The sequence below is a fragment of the Sparus aurata genome, chromosome 22, assembly GCF_900880675.1.
Source record: "Sparus aurata chromosome 22, fSpaAur1.1, whole genome shotgun sequence".
NCBI lineage: Eukaryota > Metazoa > Chordata > Actinopteri > Spariformes > Sparidae > Sparus > Sparus aurata.
Window position 1 is genome coordinate 23,260,264 of NC_044208.1, and position 19,888 is coordinate 23,280,151.

Below are 19,888 nucleotides of genomic sequence, written 5' to 3' on the forward strand. Positions count from 1 at the left end.
CGTGCAGTGTTATGGGGACCTTATTTTCCTCTGAGAACAGCTTGTTTATTCAGTCATAGAAAAGATAAATATTTCTCAGTGTGTATTATTACCTCATTAAAGGTGCTATTTGCAAGAAAAGTAGATTTTTGAGTTTCATTCTCCTAATTCTTCAAATAATAACGCTGCCGACCAGTCCTACAATCCCAGAGTGTTTGTATTATTAACTCATTATTATTGTAAATGTTAAAAACTTGAATGTCCTCTCCAAAAACTACATAGTGCCCTTTTAAGTTCCCTCTGAAATGTGCAGATATAAAGTAGAAGAAACACTGAAATACTCACAAAATAAGCAAATACCTCAAAATGTATGTACGATGTTTAACCACTCGTGTATGTACGCCTGTAAAATGTCTGGTTTTAAACCTCTTCTGCAATTAACTTCATTGTATTTTTATACTTTATAGTAATAAAAGATAATAAAGCCAATTAATACATGTAAAAAACATCTTTTGATTTAATATTTTATCCTCTGAGTAATATTAATTAACTTGGCTGTCTTCTTCTTCTTCTTCTCCTCCTCCCATATGACACTGCATCTTAATTAAACAGTCGTGGCTCTAGAGATTTGCCTCTGGCGGTGCACTAATGACCCCTGCTGACATGAAACTGTAGTTACAACTGTGTCTGCAGATAGAGAGGTCAACGTTGCTGTAACAGACAGTGTGACAGATCATTTGTATACTGTAAACTATTGTTCACCAAAACATTCAGTAAATCAGAGAGAGAAGCATCAACAGTCCTGTTTCAGATCTGCTACTGATGTCAAATCAATCAATCAATCAATCAATCAACCAATCAAACCGAGCCACTTTGGCATTTGACCCCAGTTTAGTTTATTCTTCATCAGATGAAAACAATATCTGTGCCTGTCCAAGTGAGCAACGATAATATCAGCAGACATTTTTTACAGTGGCAGCAGGTGGAGGAGTTTGTTACTGGTGCAAACAAAAAGCACAGTAATTAAGTTTATTTCTCTGAATAGAGGACAAAGTGGTGTAAAGACTTCGAATGTTGCCATTTTTCCATAACGTCTGTACGTCTAGATGGAGAAAACTCACCCTGATGTTACTGATAACACACCGTAACAATTATCCACAGGCCTCCTGAGTTTAAATGAACAGCAACACTTGATTTTACAGGTCCCGAAATGTCATGAAAAGCAGGTGGTAATTACCAAGCAACACCTTTTAACCCCTGAACTTAAAAATTACCCCAATATTGTTTAATAATGACATTCTGATATCGTCCAACAAGCAGTTTATAAACAGTACATTTCTTTACAACATTTCCAGGAAACTTCCAGCTGGTTTCTGATGAACTTCTGGTGATCGAGACATTTTTATTATCGTGCCGTGAGTTGTTGCAGCTTCTTTTTCACCAATTTCCATTATTTCAGCAGGTGAGTCCGACTTTAGAGCATTTTCACTTAAATTCCCTAACATGATTTCTGATGATGAAGTTGTGTTAGTTGGAAATTTACAATTGACGGTTGGCGACAAAAAGACATGAAGGAAAATTGTTCTGAGAAACTGAGAAAAATGCAAATGGTTAAAAAAAACATGTCCTAACTAACCTGCAGAATTTTGGCAGAAACTAAGTTGGAAATGAAACTACAACAAGCGGCCGATTGTGGAGAACTTAGACGGAAATGAGCTGGAAATTAAAACAACATGATCACTAGCAGTTAAGCAGAAACAAGCTGGAAGATTCCCGGAAATGTATCAAAGAAATCAAAATTTTTTGAGGCAATTATTGTTGTAACTCAGGGCGATTTAAAAAAAACTTCCAACATGTTACTTGGTAATTAACCACCTACGTATCATGACATTTGCAGGGCTGTAAAGTGAAGTGTTTCCCTGCTTAGACAACTGATTGGTTGAAAAACATGACTCATCTTTTTTTGGTTTAATCACTTCCTTCACTGAGCTTGTCGGTCCATACCAGCTGCACGACGCTCGTCCAATGTTGGAAACGGGCCTCGCTGTGCTGCTGCTGCTTCCTGGTGATAATCTACAGACTGAGACGGGTATGAGCCAAAAATAAAGTGACAGTTTAACTTGTGCAAAGGTACAAGAGTATTTGGGATGTAGCTGAAACCCTGTATCGTGGAACCTGTGGCACTCAAACAGGTTTTCAATCTTTAGCTATTAAAACAACATTTTTAGCAGAAAACTTGATACAGATTTTGATTCTGATTGCACTGCACATGGGCGACACCTTTCTTTTACATTAGGAGCCCCATTTTATGATCCATCACTGTTTCAGCTGTTGTTTTGATTTGGCTGTGAAGGCACTATTGCATATTTATGCCAATATCACTGGGACTGTAGCATAAAACAAAATAACGGCTGGAGGTATCAGTCAGCCGATACACCCCGGCAAAAGGAAAGAAATCATTGGCCAAAACAATTAAAGTCTCCTCTCACTGAATACATTTTTAAAAAAAGCAGTAACTGTTTTTGCATGTTCAGCTTTTACCCGAGCAGTTCCTTTAGAGCTTAGATACATGTCAGAAATGGTGTCAGTAATATGTGAGAACAACAACAACAACAACAACAAAAACAACAAAGGGACGATGGCATTTCCACGTGGCATCTGAACATTGAGAGAACTCTGAATGAACACGCCCCTTCACACATAAAAAAAAAAAAAAAAGTGAAAGAAATCAAATATTATTGGCAGACCGGGACAAACGCCGCGCTGTCAGAAACCATTAGTCCCGCGGCCGAGCCGGCAGAACGAAATTCAGGAACCAAACAAATCTGACATTAAACCTGTGCTCCTAAGAAGCTGCTGTGTGAAGAGATTAATCGGTTATCACAGAGGGGCCATTTGTTATTTTTCTGGCAATGAGCTGATCAATAGACTAAAGGTTTTTCAGCTGTGGTTCAGATTTAACAGCCCCCAGTAAAATTCAGCTCATTTCACTTTGCTGATGCTTTTTTTTTTTTCAGTGCCAAAGAGAATTCAAGCACAGGTGATGATCGCGTGTCAGTCGTATGTCACTCAAAAATAATAACAAAATGCAGCATTTCAACGTGTCAGTGTAGTACTAGCTGAGCAGTTATGCACGAGATGCAAGTGAACAATTGTTAAGTAGATTGTTTCAGTGTTTAAGTCGCCAGTCGCCAGAGTAAAACGCCGGCATTGTGCGTTTCTGCAACCAGCGGAGGCCTTACATTTGTATGTTTCGTGTGAGTCACATCGCCATTTTTAGAATATGTTTCATATCACCGTCGGATTTCATGTATATGAGCAGACTCTGATGTGAGGAGCAAGAGGAGGAGGAGGTGATCTGACAGTCGGGACAGGTGACAGACTGCAAATCGAGATACTGATATCAGATATTTCTGATGAGACGTTGGGACAATTTCCAGCTGTGTTCAGAACCAAAAACCTCTTCCTGATCCTAATCAAGTGCTCGTTGTGCATTAAACCTAACCGGACTATATTCGCAGTATTGTTGGAAAATTTAACAAAAACAAACAAAACGTTTCAGATGTGGTTGCAGAGGCGCACATTGCCAGCATTACTCTGGTGATTGTGTTGTAACTTACATATTACATTTCCCCATGTACATTATTCCCCTTATTAACCCTGGATTCAACCTCCAACCACTGCGCAGCGTTCAGAACACAGCTGAGTCGGGTTGGGAAAGTGCGATGTTTGGATCTCTTTTGACTCATCAGTGTTTTTTAACCTCCTGGAATTAAATATGGTTGCAAAGCAGCTCTGGGCAAAAGCACCGGGAAGCATTTTAACGCTCTGCAGTGCTGCTCAGGAGCTTCTGTGTGGAGGGCTCTGGGTACAGTGAACGGAAAACAAACTCCCTGAGAGTGGATTCAAAACCCAGAGTCAGGAACCGACTGAGAGCGGTGTGTGTGTGTGGGACGACACGTTTTCTGTGCCCTTCAGGAAACTATTTGTGATTATTAACTCCCGGATGAGAGCGTTTCAGATCCCTGGGAGAAAAGCCAAGCTCGTGGCATTGCACTGCAAAAATGTCCAACATGCATTAAACTTCAAACCTGCTTTTACTTCATGCCTTAAATCCTGGTTAGTGAAGATTCAGTGTCGAAATGTGCTGTAACAGTCGGAATACAATCCACTGGTAACCACTTATAACTCGGCTGTAAGTGTTTGTTTCAACCTTTTATCATTTCATCACCTCCTTCTTACTTAAACATCTCTTATGTGCAGATATCTTGTGCTCATCTTTTTTCCTTGAGTCTCTCAATTATATTTCATACAACAATAAAATAAAAAACAAAAACAGTGGTGGGATGAACACATACACAAAAACAATGTGTGACTGATGCTGAAACCGTTTGAACTCGACCGCAGCGCACACCCTCGGCAGCTCTGTGTCTTTTTCACATATCACAGCCTCGAAAGCATCCAGTCCGGGGGGATTTCTGCGGCCAAACGGCGGCCACAGCTCAAGCGGTCATGCACCCATTTTTCAAAAACTCAGGAGAGACAGCAGGGAGGAGAGGATAGGGGGATAAGTGAAGGACAGCAAGCTGGCTGCCGCCAGGTGATGACCTTTAAAGCTCTTGTAAATCTCCCGTTTCCTGGCAGCGCTCCAAGCGTGTGCTTTCTTGCAGTAGGTACCAGTGTGAATGAGCTGAGAGGCTGTGTGCGTAGGCTAAAAACCACACGGTCATTATCCCAACTCTCAAGCAGACAGACGTCCTCTAGTCACTGCAAAAACCAGAACAAACCAAACCCTCTGCAGCGATTCTCAAAAACCTTCAAAACCTGATCGTCAAATACACCACAGATTCAGTGCAAAGCAACCTGATGAGAACCTCTGAACAACAAACGAGTCATTTCATTAGCGATTAATCTGCTGCATTTTCCTTATTAATCGTTTAGGCAAGACAGAGGGAGAAAAAACTTTAAAAATGCTCATCGTGAGCGCCAAGTGACGTCCTCACATTGCTTCAGTCGACTCTTCATTTACAATCATAAATTACAAAAAGAATCAGAAAATCCTCACGTTTAAGAAGCTGGAACCAGCAAATGTTTGACATTCTTTCTTGAAAGTGACTGAAATGATTAATTATCAAAATAGTTTTAATGATAAACTGACTCATGGTTGCAGCTCTAGAACTTAATCCTGTATAAAACTCAACACCCTGTTTAACTCTCAGCAAACCACCACCGACTACATAAAAAAGTCAAATCTGAAATACTTCTCTTTATCTACAGGTACCATTCGCGATAGTACATTCAGTCATTTCCTGTCCGGACTCCACTACACACCGACAGCATCGCCACCCAAACCCTCAGCAGCACGCAACCCCTAAAAAACAAATCACAAAAAAAATCTAACAAAGGGACGTCCGTCCTGCCTCATTCAGCGATTTGTTTTGGCACGATTGCCGCACAGCAGCTCTTTTTCTTTTTTTTCTTTTTTGATGATGCAGACGCTGGCATACAGTGTGTGGGCACAGCAGAGACGACCTGCCAGGCGGGGAGGGCGTGAGGGCCGCCATCGAGCCGGGCAGGCAGAGAGGAGGGACCCAAAGGACAGTGAGGAGGACGGGGACACACAGAAGGAGGAGCTGATTTCAAAACCAGAACAGAAAACCAATGGAGGCTTGCCAGAACTCCACTTGGCGTTTCCAATATTTCCATAAGGGGTCACTGGGTTGAGTATTTGCAAAGAGGACCCTTTTAAAAAGGGACAGTCCACCCCAAAATCAAAAACAGTTTTCTCTTAGCTGAAGTGCTATTTATCCATATAGATCATTTGGTTTTGAACTGCAGGGTTTTAGAGGTATCGACCGCAGAGATGTGATACTTGTATGGGATGTAAACAACAATGGCGGCCTCCTCAGCTGAGTGTTAGCTAAATCTGCATGAGTAGATGCACGCTTCCTTCTGTGATTGGGTCGGTGATTGTAATTTGGTAGGAAGATCATATTATACGAGACATATTGGTTGTATGACACATTCACTCTCCACCATTCATTTAGATAGCAGCCTGGTCTTGTCTGCTTGAAATAACTGGACAGGGGCGCTGCCAAGATGGCTCCCGAGCAGTAAGTAAGATTTTATCGGAGAGCAGGCAGACATCTCTACGGCAGATTCCTGCAAAACTCAGCAACTCGCACCACAAACAATCTAGATGGATAGAAATGACAGGCAAGAGGAACATTTTGGGATTTGGGGACTGTCCCTTTAAAGCAAAGGTGTGTGTGTGGCCTTTAAAACTAGTCGTTGCTCTTAAGGTGAAGACACACGACCCAACTCAACCCTTCTAGCAAACACTTGAGATCAGGCTTAGTCAAGGTTAACCAGGTTAGCGGAGAATAGTTAAGCATCTTCCTTCCATCCCGATAACTTCTGTTCTCTCTTATTGTTCAGAACAGCGTGCGCTCGTCAAACCGGCGGGGGACTTTTTAAATCCAATGAAAAACTGAGTTCCCAGCAGAGGAAGATGAATAACGTCCCGCTGTGTGTTGCACCTGTAAGAACTAATTTTTTTACATCATGGCTTGTTTCCATCTTGCACCTGTCAACTGCAGCACAACAGTGCAAAAGTTCAGTGAGGAGAAATCTTATTTCCTCAATTCCTCTTCGTCCTCTCCAAGCAGTCAGTGTTCATAACTTCCCGTATCCACTCCGAAACATTTAAAAACCTATAATAGTATGTCGTCATATCGAGGCTAACCAACCGGCTCCGATTAACACACTCACAAGTGTAAACAAAACTGCATACGTCTTATAACCTTTGTTTGTTCTCCTGAAAGACAGCTGGATAGTTTGTTAAATGTGTGAAAAGCTGCAAATGTACACTGCCGAAGCTTCCTGCAATGTGCCGGCCAGCAAGAAAAAGTCCCCTCTGGTTAAAATATCTGCGGGACCTAGTTGAGATTTAAAGGATTCAAACACTTTACGAGACAGTGGTTGCTCCAGAAGTCACCGGTTCTTGCTCGAATATCCTGATAAAAGCATTACTTTCGCAGCAGTGGTCCCGCGAGAGGCGAGTGTTCTCGACGTGATGACGTGCGTGGTCCGTCCAGGCATCACTCTATTGGTTTATGTACTTCCCTAATTGCCGGTGTTAATTCCGCCATGTTCCGCTCTCGGACTTTTTTTTTTTCGCGATGACTCAGGCTGCCGCGCTCTCGTCCCTGAGGAGATGTGTGGCCGTCGTCTTCCGAGCTCTCTGTGTGTGTGTGTGTGTGTGTGTGTGTGTGTGTGTGTGTGTGTGTGTGTGTGTGTGTGTTGTGTGTGCGGTCTGGATGAGGTGCAGGGCCGGTTTCAGATCCAGCGTCCGGAGCCCTGTGTGCGCTGCTTCTTCCTCCTCTTACAGACGTAGTAGACCGGGAACACGACCAAACCTGCACACAGAGGAGACGATTGTAGAGATAACAGTGGAGGAATGATGGATTAAAGGTGCGCTACGTAGTTTTTTGGGGGGAGAAATTTCATTAATTCCCTTTAAAGCTCACTATCACCGCTCCTAATGATCCTAATGATAATTTTTGTGAAACTACCACAGGCGCTGATTAATTTTCTACATGGGTTTGATTGGATTATTCCATCCTACAGCACACTGCTAACAGATTTGGCATTATGTGAAAATTAATTGAGCAGAAAAAAAAAAGAGAGAATCGGAGAAGAGGCGGCAGCACAGAAGCGCCGATTCTAGTAACGACAAAAATAAATATGAATCCGCCATCACGGCACGTTAGCCCGCAGCGGATCATCTGTCAGACATACAGACACAGGGAAGAGATTAACACTAATTACAGTTCAGCCGAGGCCGATAGTTCACAACACTTGTCTGAGGGAGCGCACACAGAGTGCAGCTGGATGGACTAAAATGTAGCTTCGGGAAGTAAAGTGACAGCACAGAGAGCGATAATCTGGATGTGGAACGGTTTAGTTCTTTAGCGCACCGCAGCACATCATGGTCATGCATGCTAATGTACTGGCATGTTTGTTCGGAGGCAAATATCTGCAATACGGTCGAACCAATTTAGCCGTTATCTGTTTACTGCTCTCTCTCTCTCTCTCTCTCTCTCTCTCTCTCTCTCTCTCTGGAGCTTCAATCCTGATTAACGTGCACGTGTGTGTTCATGCGTGTAATTATGTTACCTATCACCAGGGCGAGAGCTCCGAATACCACGACCAGCAAAATGACCACTGGAGCTATCAGCACCTTGGTGGCTGCAGAGAGTGAAAAAAGAGAGAGAAAGAGAAAGAGAGAGAAAGAGAGGAGCAGAATAATAATCATTAATAATGAATAAATGTCAGACAGAGGAGAAATAGTCTGATTTAAAATTAATGTGTTGTTTTGCTACATTTTTTGTTTAAATTTTAATGCATCCTCGCAGAATATCTAAGACGCTTGTCCACCCGTGTGTCAGTATGACTGTGGAGGACTCAAAACTGGATCATCATCCTGAAAAAAAAAACCCAACTCAATCTGCAGTAAAATGTCTCTTATTACATGCTAAATCTGCACCGCAAGCAGCCCGTGGCATGAAGACAGTGATGAGAGCTGTAATGGGTAAAAGGTTCTTGTTAGGGACAAATTGGCCCCCAGTTCAACAGACACCATGCTGATATAACTAGCTGTAGCTGTCATGGAGAGCTGAGTCAAACAAATCTACCAGAGGAGCTCAGCCTCCTGGAGGCTCGCTACTGCACATGTCTGATAACTGTGAATGGATAATTATAACTAACATGACATGTCTTCCTTTCACACTTCATTATGGAGCTCTCTCGCGTGGCCTTAAATGTGGAAGGGTTCACTGCCGTTGCTCCAGAGGTGAATTCGTGTCCGTCACAGACGAGTCGCGGCTGTTTGCTCTCAATAGGAGTCTCAACGGGCCATTAGGCAATGTAGAAACATTTGCTGCTATTTCTCTCTTTAATCTACAATTATAATCCGCGGCTGAGTGCAACACGGTAAAGCTGATTTACTTTGGGTCACAAGCATTCTGCACAGCACAGGAAAATCACTTAGTTAAAAGGGGCTCTATGTCACAATTTGTAGCAATTTTACATGTTTTATTCACTGTTTTATTGCAACATTATGTTGATTATTGCTGCTGGACTTTCTTTGTGAAGGACTCGGGTTTGAACTTTTTCTCTGTAGCTAACGTTTGTTTAGAAATGGAGTCCGCTAACATGAATTAACGTTCCAACGATTCCCTTTAAAGAGATTTACAGAATATAATGCAGGTGGAGGAAATGTGGGCACACCAGACCTCTGAACGGTTTATCAACAACAATAGTTTATTGCCTAATGGGATCATTGGCAAATCAGTGCCCAGTTACACAGACACAGTAGTTGTTCTACTGCTAAGTGTGAATGTGTAGCTTGAAAAGATTCCTGATTATATAACATGAAAAACAAGTCTAAAGCCGCCATGCTAGCATCTCTTTGAGGTTGGAGCTAATTTCTAGCATGCTAACTTTGCTAATATGTAATAAACCCAAAGTACATCAGCGCCTGATGATAATGTTTTTAGTTTTGCAAGACTTTTAACATGAACTGAAGTACTGGACTTAAGTCGGTAGAATTCATCCTCTGGGTGCCATGAATGTCACAAGAATCCTGTAAATTATTTTCTCAATTGATTGATTTGGTTTTTCCATCAATAAAATGTAACAAAATGGTGAAAAATGTTGATGAGTATTTCCAAAAAAGATGAAATCCTCAAATGTCTTGTTTTATCAACAACCAAAAGATATTTAGTTTATCATCATGAAAATATTCATATTCAAGAATAAGAGAATTCAAAACAGATTTATTGATTATCAAGTTAGTTACCTATTAATTTAATAGTTGACCACTAATAGATTTGTTGTTGCAGCTCGACTCTGGTGGACTAGCTGGCCGACATTCCCTTGCACAGAGCTGTGCTGCTCAAGTGGCTTCAAGGTCCACAAACAACTGATGTTAGCACGTTACTCATCAATTAAGAAAAGTACATATTCAGGATTCTAACTCCAGAGACACAAACACACCAACTTACCACAGACAGACCCTCTAATTAGCCGTCTCAGATGAGGTTTGTCTGGTAGATAGCGATACTTGCATCCAAACACACTGAGGTTGGACGTGTGGTCCCCGAAAAACCTGACAACAGAAAGGTTCAGATTACATCAGATCTTCTGATTATCGGGATCAGTGTTCTTTATTTCTTATCCATCACTGGTCAGAAGTAGATGAACTAAGATGCAGTTGTTGTGCAAAAATGTTATGCCCACCATGTTATGTCAGTTTTTGTTCCCCCCATGCTATTAAACATGGTACCGAGTCTCCAAACCTTTCCAAGTATTGCATCAAAGTTCTGAAATTCGGTATCGTGACAACACTAATGGGAAATGCAGCCGGAGAGAATACATTTTTAAAAAGTTACAAAACACTAAAAGAGTCCAACCTCAGGTGACGGTAGCGCTCTCCACAGCGGTAACAGAAGTTAGTGTTACACTGTGTACATGTCATATGGTCACATCCCTCCGTACGCTGGATATGGATCTACAGACAACAAGAGGCAAAAGAAAAAGGAAGACAGAATGAAAAACACAAGAGACTCGTCTGTTTTCTACCTCGTTGCATACATTATTTAACATATTGATAAAAAGTCAGCTGCATCGTTGCAAAGGTCAGAAGTTCTTTCACTCCTTTAGCTTCTAACATGATTTGAATACATAATTTTGTTCTTTAACCAGTACACTGAATAGATCTTTGCTTTGCAGCCTTATAATAAACTGGGCAGTGGCGTTTAGTTGTTCTCAGTCTCTCTTTTTTTTAACAGCTCCAACACAACACAGCACGACTTTGTTTGTTGGCTTCACAGTCAAACAGGACCCTCTCTTCTGCTTCCAGAGCAGAAATTCAGAGACGTGGAGCGTCAGCGTGACAAACACAGATGGAAAGTGTTTTGCTGCTCTGAGCAAACAGTTTCCATAAACTGGTAATTAGCCTAATCTATGTCTTGCTCTAGTCATCCTCTGACAGTCAAATTAGATATTGTGTAGACTAACTTAGACCAGGCTCGTTTTATGACCGTGAGAGTGAGTCCACCAGATTTGTGCAGCAGAGACATCATTGTTTGTCTTCCAATATGTCCGATGTCTCGGCGTCTCTGTTCTGCTGTTTCACATGCACTTTAAACCCGAGCCTCCACCTAGTTCTCTACAGCTCTCCATCCATCATCTCTGCTTGCTCTTGCGCTTCTTAATCTCCATTGATTTATTCATCCACAATCATTTCATCCTTCATCAGTCAAACCTATTTTCCATTTACACACACCACACTCATTCTACCGCCCATGATGTATTCAGAAAACACAGTTCCCACCTTGCACTGCGGACATTTCTGGGCATTTCTTTGGCCGTGCTCTATGACACTAGCCCAGCTTCGTAGCAGCTTGTCGCCTTTCCTGTAGTCGCGACATTTGAGCCCATTGTGCCACGGAGCGTGGCATTTAAAGCACCACACAAACTGGCAATTGCTACACTGGATCTGGAGACGAGACAGAATATAGTTAATATTAAATGTATATGTAAATATTTCAATAGATGGCTACTTATGTTTTGGAGCCATGTCTTTCTTCTTACCTTGTACTTGTGCTCCGACCGGGTGGGGTGGTGCTCCTTCAGAGAGGTGAACTGGCTGCACTGGGGGCAGGGTTTGGTACTCGAGTCCAGCTGACTCAGCTCCAAGAAGTATCGATACTTTGCCACGTCATCATTGGCTAAATGGGAAATCACCATCCCCTCCTCCAGGTAGCCGCTGCACTCTGGGATCGGACAGCTGATGTAAGGTTTGGCTACTCGCACCTGGGGAACATAACAGACAAGAGGGCTTATTACTGCAGGAGAGCCAGGCTGAAGGATATTAAAAGGTGTTATTTGTAAGAAATGGCCAGATTCAGACTGCTCCAAGAGGGAGCAGCATAACCACTTACTGCTGCTCACTATAGTGGTGCAGCTAAGTGGCCCTATTAGCTAATGAGAGTTTGCCCACACCACAACTTCAGATGATTGGGGGGAGGCACAGCAGGCAACAGGGCTCAGCCAACCCGTCTCCCATTGAACACAGCTCGATACCAGACTGGGACTAAACAACACCTGAAAGACCGACAGTTTGAGAACAGTCGATACAGTAAGGAGGCGATTTACAGCAACTTTGACTCCGGGGACGACACGACACGACAGTCTGGTACGGGAGAAGCAGAAGCAACAGAGAGTCAGGTGTCATCAGGGGACGAAATACAGCTTGTAGAGCCTGATTATTTTCACATCTTGAATTTAGGATTTATTTTCACCAAACCAGAGGTAAATGTAGTAAGACAAACCAAGACAGTTGTTGGGAGTTTTATTTAGTTATGTCAAGATTGAATAAAGTGTGTTTAACGATGACCTAACAAGGCAGACAACCTTGTCTTAGTTTGGATGAAGAGAGAAACTTAAAATCAGAAAATGTAAGGTTGCATTTTTCTTTTTAGAAAGGAAAATAGGTGTAAAGATATTTCATGAGTTTTTTTTGTTTACTTTTTTGGACTGCTTTTGCATCTACCAGCTAAAAATAAAAGGGGGCTATCAGACAATCCCCTCTTGCAGCACAAAGCAGTATTGTAAGACCGAACAGGCCAGAGCTAGCTGGTTAGCATGCTAACTTCATATACTTCTCTGCAACACAATACATAGTTGACTTTGACATTAGGTCAACACTGTTTCTTCACACTCTGGTGATAATGTAAATTCATGTTTCAATGTAACATTTTGGCTATATATTAACAACTGCCCCTTTAAAATAATATATGTTAACATACATTGTACTGTGTATAATGATAATAAAGGCTTTCAATTCAATTCAATTCAATTTATGTTATGCAACACCATCTGCTCCACAGTGTGTTTACTGTGTGGGTCTCTTTGTTATTGTGGTGGCCTGTCTCTGCCAGATCTACATGTGGAATATATTCATGTCATGGATGGGAAATTGTAAATAATTAACCAATGAATAGAGGGCGTAAGAGGTAGATGAATGGAGGGCTTAAGGAGGCAGCGGAGAGAGTGGAAGTTGATGTGTATAAAAGCAAACAAGCACACACATTAGTCTGTCCAGATCAGGTGACGTAAACCACGTGGACCTCATCCACACACTGACTGGCTTCAGCGCCTGGCATTGTTACTACCTGCACACAGGACAGAAGTGATGCTCTCGCTCTAGGATGCACCATTTCATAATCTAACTACACTTTGTTACATAACAACACACATTTTTCAGTTCACAGTTGGGTTCAACAAAAAACCAAAGCAATAATGTTGTGCGTTCGGACATCATCCAACCTGAAGTGGAAGCCTACAGAGACACTAAAATCCTCAGTTAAGTTGATCTCTTTCTTTTCAAAATATAACTTTCTCTTTTGTCTTTATTTCCTCCTAGGGCATCCCTTCTTCTCTAGTTCCTTCTCTCTCTCTCTTCCTCATTTCATGATCTCCCTCTTCCCATAATTTAAGTCCATCAAAGCCAGCAAGACCTGCTGCACTGACACATGATAAGGTAGACTGTGTGTTTTGTGAGGGAGTGTGTGAAATGACAGCAGACAGAAAACAAAGAACAATGGCTTCAGCCTCTGATAGTGTTACACCCAACATCCCCTACAGCACGTGCACACACACACCCACGGACTAAAAGCCTATTATATGATTATGAAAATGTATCCTCTGCAGGGATGAGAGCTGATGTGTTGTTGCCACAACAATAAGGCTGTGATGACCACTGCCAGACTGGTTGGACGGGTTTGGACTGATGCCACTGAGTCTTTCCCGTACACATGTCACAGTATTGTGTGGTTATAATGTGGGTGAGATAGGCCAACTTAAAGTCATGTGTAAGTTTAAAACAGTAAAACAATGAAACTAACAGTGGCTGTATGGGCAGAGGTGACTATAAGCTTGGTCAAGGCTGGACCCATTACTACTCAGTGTATTCATGCAATGATAAAATGGATTTGATTACCCAACTACTGATTAACCTGAGTCAGTTGAAACCCCCTAAACACCACATTTTGTAATTAAGAGTCCTTAAAAACTAGTTAGCAAGTTAATTATTAATTATGAAATAATTAACTATAAGTGGATAAGCAATTGAAATAACACTTGTGTGCTTAAAACATTGATGGATAAACTGTTAAAATAATTAGCCATCATGTTGAAATAGCTAAAGTAGGTTAATTTGTTAATTACAAGTAGAAATAGTTATCTAAATGTAACCGAAATATATCAAAGTAACAGATAAGCAATTAAATGCATTAGCTTTATAAGCTGAATAGCTTAAAGTGATGGACAAGCAGTTAAAATAGTTAGCTTAAAGTAATAAGCAAACACATTTAATAGTTTGCCAACAGTAATGGATAAACAATTAAATACGTTAGCTACAGGTAACCTAAACTGTTTAAATCGTTAGCTAAAGTAATGGAAAAGCAGTTAAATGTGTTAGCTACAAGAAGGATAAACAATTTAACTAATTAGCTAAAACGGATAAACAATTGAATAGTTTGATATAAATAGCGGATAAATGGCTAAATATGTTAGCTACAAGTAGAATAAACGGTTGAAATAGAAAATTAACTTGAATAAATTAAACAATTAAAATATTAAGCTAAAAGGAATAGATACGGTTAAATTGCTACAGGTAGAATAAACTGTTTCAATAATAAGATAACAATTATGAAAAAGCTGTTAAATGACACTTGAAATAAAAACATTGATAATCTAGTTGTATGAGAAAATAATAGTATAAATTTATAGTTCAGTTTGTAATCCATTCATAAAACCAGATTTGTATCAATGAAGGGGTTCTTGACTTTGACTATGATGAGGTGAAGCTCATTTTCTCAGTGAATGTAAACCACATCTACTACAGCTACACATTGTACATGTAAAGGCAGAATAAAGTCGAAGATATTCACTTTAAACGAGTCTACAGCCCGATGAATACTTTTGAAAATAAATCCAACAATAGTGGCTTGATTTGAAGAGGCTGGTTTAATCCCATGCACAAGAACATAGTGAGCACCACACCAGTGTAATCCATCCATCCGTCCAGCTGCATCCTCAACATAACGCCTATGGGCAATGTGCTGAATCTCCTCTATCAATGTCATCTATGACCACATACTCTATCTCTCTGACATAGTGTTTACTCCATCTACTGAAGGTTAACACCAAGCATGAGCGCTGAAATAAGTTTGCGGTACATTAACAGTAAAATATTCCACCTACACATGATAGTTTACACGACCCTTATCTCATCCTCGCCGTGCTTATCGGAGAGTACGCTCGTCTCTGTGTTTAGATGATTATTCAAGCCTTGTTATCAAAGCAAGATAATTGCAGATAAATAGTAGTCGTGATGACTGATAAAAAAAACAGTTTTATCTAAACAGAGTAAAGCGGATTATAGCAACAGTAGCAAGGAGCAAAGATCCTAACTCCTCTGGCACAAGTTCAGGAACAGGGCACTTACAGAAAAGAAGGAAATCCATTCTGAAACACTTTGGCTCTGTTAGAGAGCAGTGACTGGAAATCTGCCTTTCATCGCTGAGTCTTTATTTTCATGGCAGCTACACTGGATGGATGGAAGTAAATATTTCATCAATCTATTATTCATTTTTCTTGATTTACAAGTGTAAATCCTCACCGGGAATCGATCAGCAGAAGCTCTCAACCAACTCCTTATTTTGCAACAACTCTCAAAAATCATGCAGAGAGAATGAACTGTAGTCACAAGACTAGTTGAGTCGCTATTGTGACCTGATTCAGCCGACTCACTTTAAAAAAAGACTTTGCTATCGTGCTTCTCTGTCCATGCACACCTAAAACATGCTGCTGGGACGCTCTGATATATTTTCTGGCACGGACAAAAGGCGCGTTTAGACGTCAACAAAGCAATATAGAAAAAGACGAGCCGAGTGGAGGGACTGTGGCTGCACTAATGATTAGTGGTGCGACAAAAAATGGATTCAGCAAAACACTGTATCACTTCCTCTCGCGATACGATTATCGATACACTGGCGTCAAACATAGATGCAATTTTTAAATACATGAAGGCACTTTAAACAGACTTTCCTGCCAATCAGACTAACCAGAGTCACATTTCATGACTTCATGGTGCAAACGTCTATAAACTTAATCCATACAGACTGGAGAGTTCTGCTATCTGACAGTTATCCTACGTGATAAAGAGCCACTGAGCTAAGACTGCAAATGTTTTTATCAACTTTATTCCCACTCCTCATGATACCAACTGGGTATTATACCTTCCAGTTCATCATGTCACTAAACCGGGGCCGCAATTTTTCCACAGTTACAGGAAACAAATCTGCTTTCTCTGGAGCTAATGATGTTGTAATGAATGACTTTTGACGTACAGTCCGATCTAAGTTTCCTTCTCAAATTCTGTTAATTTACACAAAAACATGGTGAATAAACACACAATTCTTGCGCAGTAATCTGTTTTCATCTAGATCTATCATTCCATTATTTTCTTGCAACGTACTGATTATAGCAGAACCGCTGTATCGCGATAATATCGTTATCACAGGCACCGTGTCCTGAGTCCTACCGTATCACGAGTTAGTCACACCTCGTCGACACACAACTGATATCAAACAGTGGATCTGAGGGGGTGAACTCTCCCTCAAGCACGTGAAACCTGAGAGAATGAAACCAAACAGTGCACAAAGTTGTCTACTGTTGAAAAGCATCCCCGCCCAGATCGTGATTTTTGTGCAGAATCAAAGTCTGTGACCCAGATTCACAGGGATCACGAGATGAGGTGACCTGTGACACTTCAGGAATAATCACATCATTTCATGGAACCAGGCTTTTTTCTTTTTTTCCCCTTCATTTTAGCAGCTTAATCAAAAAACATGAAAGTCAGATAAGTCAACCTTGGTGAGGACAGGGCCCATTTTAATAACAGTTCACAGAATTTCTTGCCTGGAGGTAGAAGAAGTGTGACAGGGATGGTTGTGAGTTTGTTCAAGGACACTTCAACCGAGCTGCTGACTGACCCAGCACGGCCCGGTTCTGGGACATCCTCACCCTGCTGCACTGCTCACACCCACCTCTCCCCCATTTTGCTCCCCCTCCCTCCTACCAACCTGGGAGCTGACGTAGAGTTTCAGACACTCATCACACACGGCCTTCCTGCAGCAGGGCAGGGGTGCGATTGATTTCCCTTCCAGGCACACCCGGCAGCTCTGCATCGTTGTCCCTCCACCGGCCTGCGCGTCGGACAGCCCGTGGGCCATGTCCCCGAAAGGGTCCACCAGGTCGTCCAGCGTGTACAGCGCCGGGTGGGGACTCGAACCCGCTTCCCGTCCCGTCCCCTCGTCCATTTCTGGTGCGTCGGACGTGACCGCCTCATCGTCCGTGATTTCTTTCCGATGGCTGTCGTTGGCGATGCAGTAAACAGTGCAGTAGACGTGTTCCTTAGTGCGGAAGGACTCGGTCAAAGTGTCCGTGTTGCTGTCCCCGCCCCCCCTGTTGGGACACCGTCCTGTAACGGTTATAATCTCAACCGCCTGAACCCCCGAAGTCGTCAAGTCGCTCAGGGTTGGCTCGTTTTTGGCCACCGCGTCGCCCGCCTCACGCTCCGACTTTCCCACAGTCGCCGCATTCGCTCCCATAACCACTCTTCACGTCGTTATAATCGCCTCCTTCGCGGGGTTCGCGCTCGTCCCCGCACTGCATCCGACTGCCCGTGTTCAGCCGCAGGGAGGGAGACTTTGACACCCCGAAATTCCTCCTCAAAATCTCGACAGCGCTCGCCCTCCTCCTCTCTCCTCCACCTCCGCCGTTGCAGTTGTTGTTGTTGTTGCCCTTCGCATCCTTCTCCTCCTCCTCGCCGCTCCCCTCCTCCGGCTCCCTCTCACCTCCGTCCGGGGTCAACAACCCGGAGTCGGATCCAAAATCTCTGACCGGCCGCTCAACTTTGCCGTCCGTGAAGGAAGTTTCAGTCTGCAGGTTGCGGGACAGTTTCACCCTCCCCTCCTCGAAGCTTCCGATAAAGCTCGGCATTTTGCAGGCGTCGGCTATCGGTCCGTCATCTTCCATCCCCGAGACGGCTCTCCCCATTTAGCGAGCGGTTCTCTCTCCCGCACCGTCCCCCCTCCGCCTGCCTGTCTGCCTCTTATCCAACTCCTACTACCAAAACAAAACAAAGCAGCGCAGCTCGGTCGCTTCCGGGTGTCGTCGTCAGCGCGGAGGAGAGCAGCGATAGGCCGATGGGAAGCCAAGTGGTGGAGGGCAGACATGACGTCACAGTGCACCCGCAGCGTCACTGTAGCAGGTGGCCAAAGTACAGAGAGGTGGTCCAGGTGGGCTGCTGGCTCCGGGCGCCATCTTTACTGTGTGTCAGCTGGTTTGAGTTGAACTGAGAAGTGTATATTGGATCCTGCTTTATCACCTAAAGGTGCAGTATGTAGGAATGTAAGCTGAAAACACTTAATTTAACTTAAAGTGATTTGTTGACGTGAGGTTGTATGAGGTACTTTTCCCAAGTCAGTGTGCTACCTGCAGTAGATGACCGTCAGCTAGGAATTGTTTTAATTGTAAAAAACTTAAAAAAATTAAATGACTTCCATACAGTTTATTATTTACACCCTTGATGTGCGGTTTAGCTCATGCACTCACTAAAGACTGGGAGCAAGCTAACACTTTAGCCTAGCCGCTAGTTACAAGTTTCCTGGGGAGGTCACCAGGGGCGCTACTGGGGAAATGATTACGTGTGACACTTCAGCAGAAGTGGCATAGCTTCTGTTGCGGCTCTGGGGTAGAGCCTGCGTCTTGATATTGGAAGGTCGTTGGTTCAATTCCCCTGGTCTGCATGTTGAAGTGTCCTTGGACATGATACTGAACCCCAAAACTGCTCCTGATCTGCTAGCTAGCTAAGTGTATGAATGTATGTGTGAATTACTGTAAGTCGCTTTGAACAAAAGCGTCTGCTAAATTTAAAGGTAACTTACCAAGTATCGTAAAACTGACTGGCTGGTGGCACTTTCAATGCTTTAGAAGAGTTAGCTAAGTAGGCTAAGCAATGATAGCAGTGTATCCAGTCAACATATTCACTAACCTCAATCTTCATGAATGAATGATAACGATGTACCAATCGCTCTAAAACTGAGGAATAGCGTCTTGTTATCATGTAAAACACTGATTCTGCTTCGGTGACATGACGCACTGGAAGTTAAGCCCATAATTTGCAACTGCTGAACTGAGGTGGACAGATGTAAATAATGTTTTTTCAAATCAATTTGGACTGTATTCCCAATTTATATTTTCTCCATTGTTTTTTTTTTTTCCATTTTAAAACAAGTCCCCATCGACTGCAGTTGTCTAGGAGAATGCTGCAACGCCGTTTTGCTCTGAAGCTCCAGAAATAAATCGTGGACTATGAAACATCAGCTGACTTTCCATCAGCATTGATGCAAGTAGATAAAGACTGAATTTTAATTTGTGGGTGTACTTACCCTTTAAGGTCTTGGTCATGCAAGGAGACCAAATCTAATTTTAAAGACTTGAACTGTTGCTTTGATTTGTTGCATTAATGTGTTAATTGTGAACAGCAGCGTAACAGCATTGAAAAACTGTGCACACTGTAATGGGAGTGTGAGGAATTAGTTTTTGCCAGAGGGCAAAGTTGTTGCAAATTGGCTGCAGCGGTTTTGAGTACAGACAACTGTCTCATGCATAAAAAAAACAACATCATCTGTGTTTATTGATGCTCCACATCATCTGATTTCATGGATGAGATGTGTCCAAGGTTTAACAGTACAGTGCTGTCTACAGTTTG

General features: G+C 42.4%; 1 protein-coding gene across 1 annotated transcript; it reads right to left on the bottom strand.

The window, feature by feature from the left end:
- Positions 1 to 851: 851 nt before the first annotated feature.
- On the bottom strand, positions 852 to 18,338 carry rnf217 (ring finger protein 217). Its single transcript, XM_030405834.1, is given in 8 exon segments — positions 852 to 7,397; positions 8,158 to 8,229; positions 10,047 to 10,150; positions 10,455 to 10,552; positions 11,378 to 11,542; positions 11,638 to 11,859; positions 17,196 to 17,699; positions 17,701 to 18,338. Coding segments are annotated over 8 exon segments (1,716 nt in total). The 5' UTR covers positions 18,172 to 18,338; the 3' UTR covers positions 852 to 7,317.
- Positions 18,339 to 19,888: the final 1,550 nt, after the last annotated feature.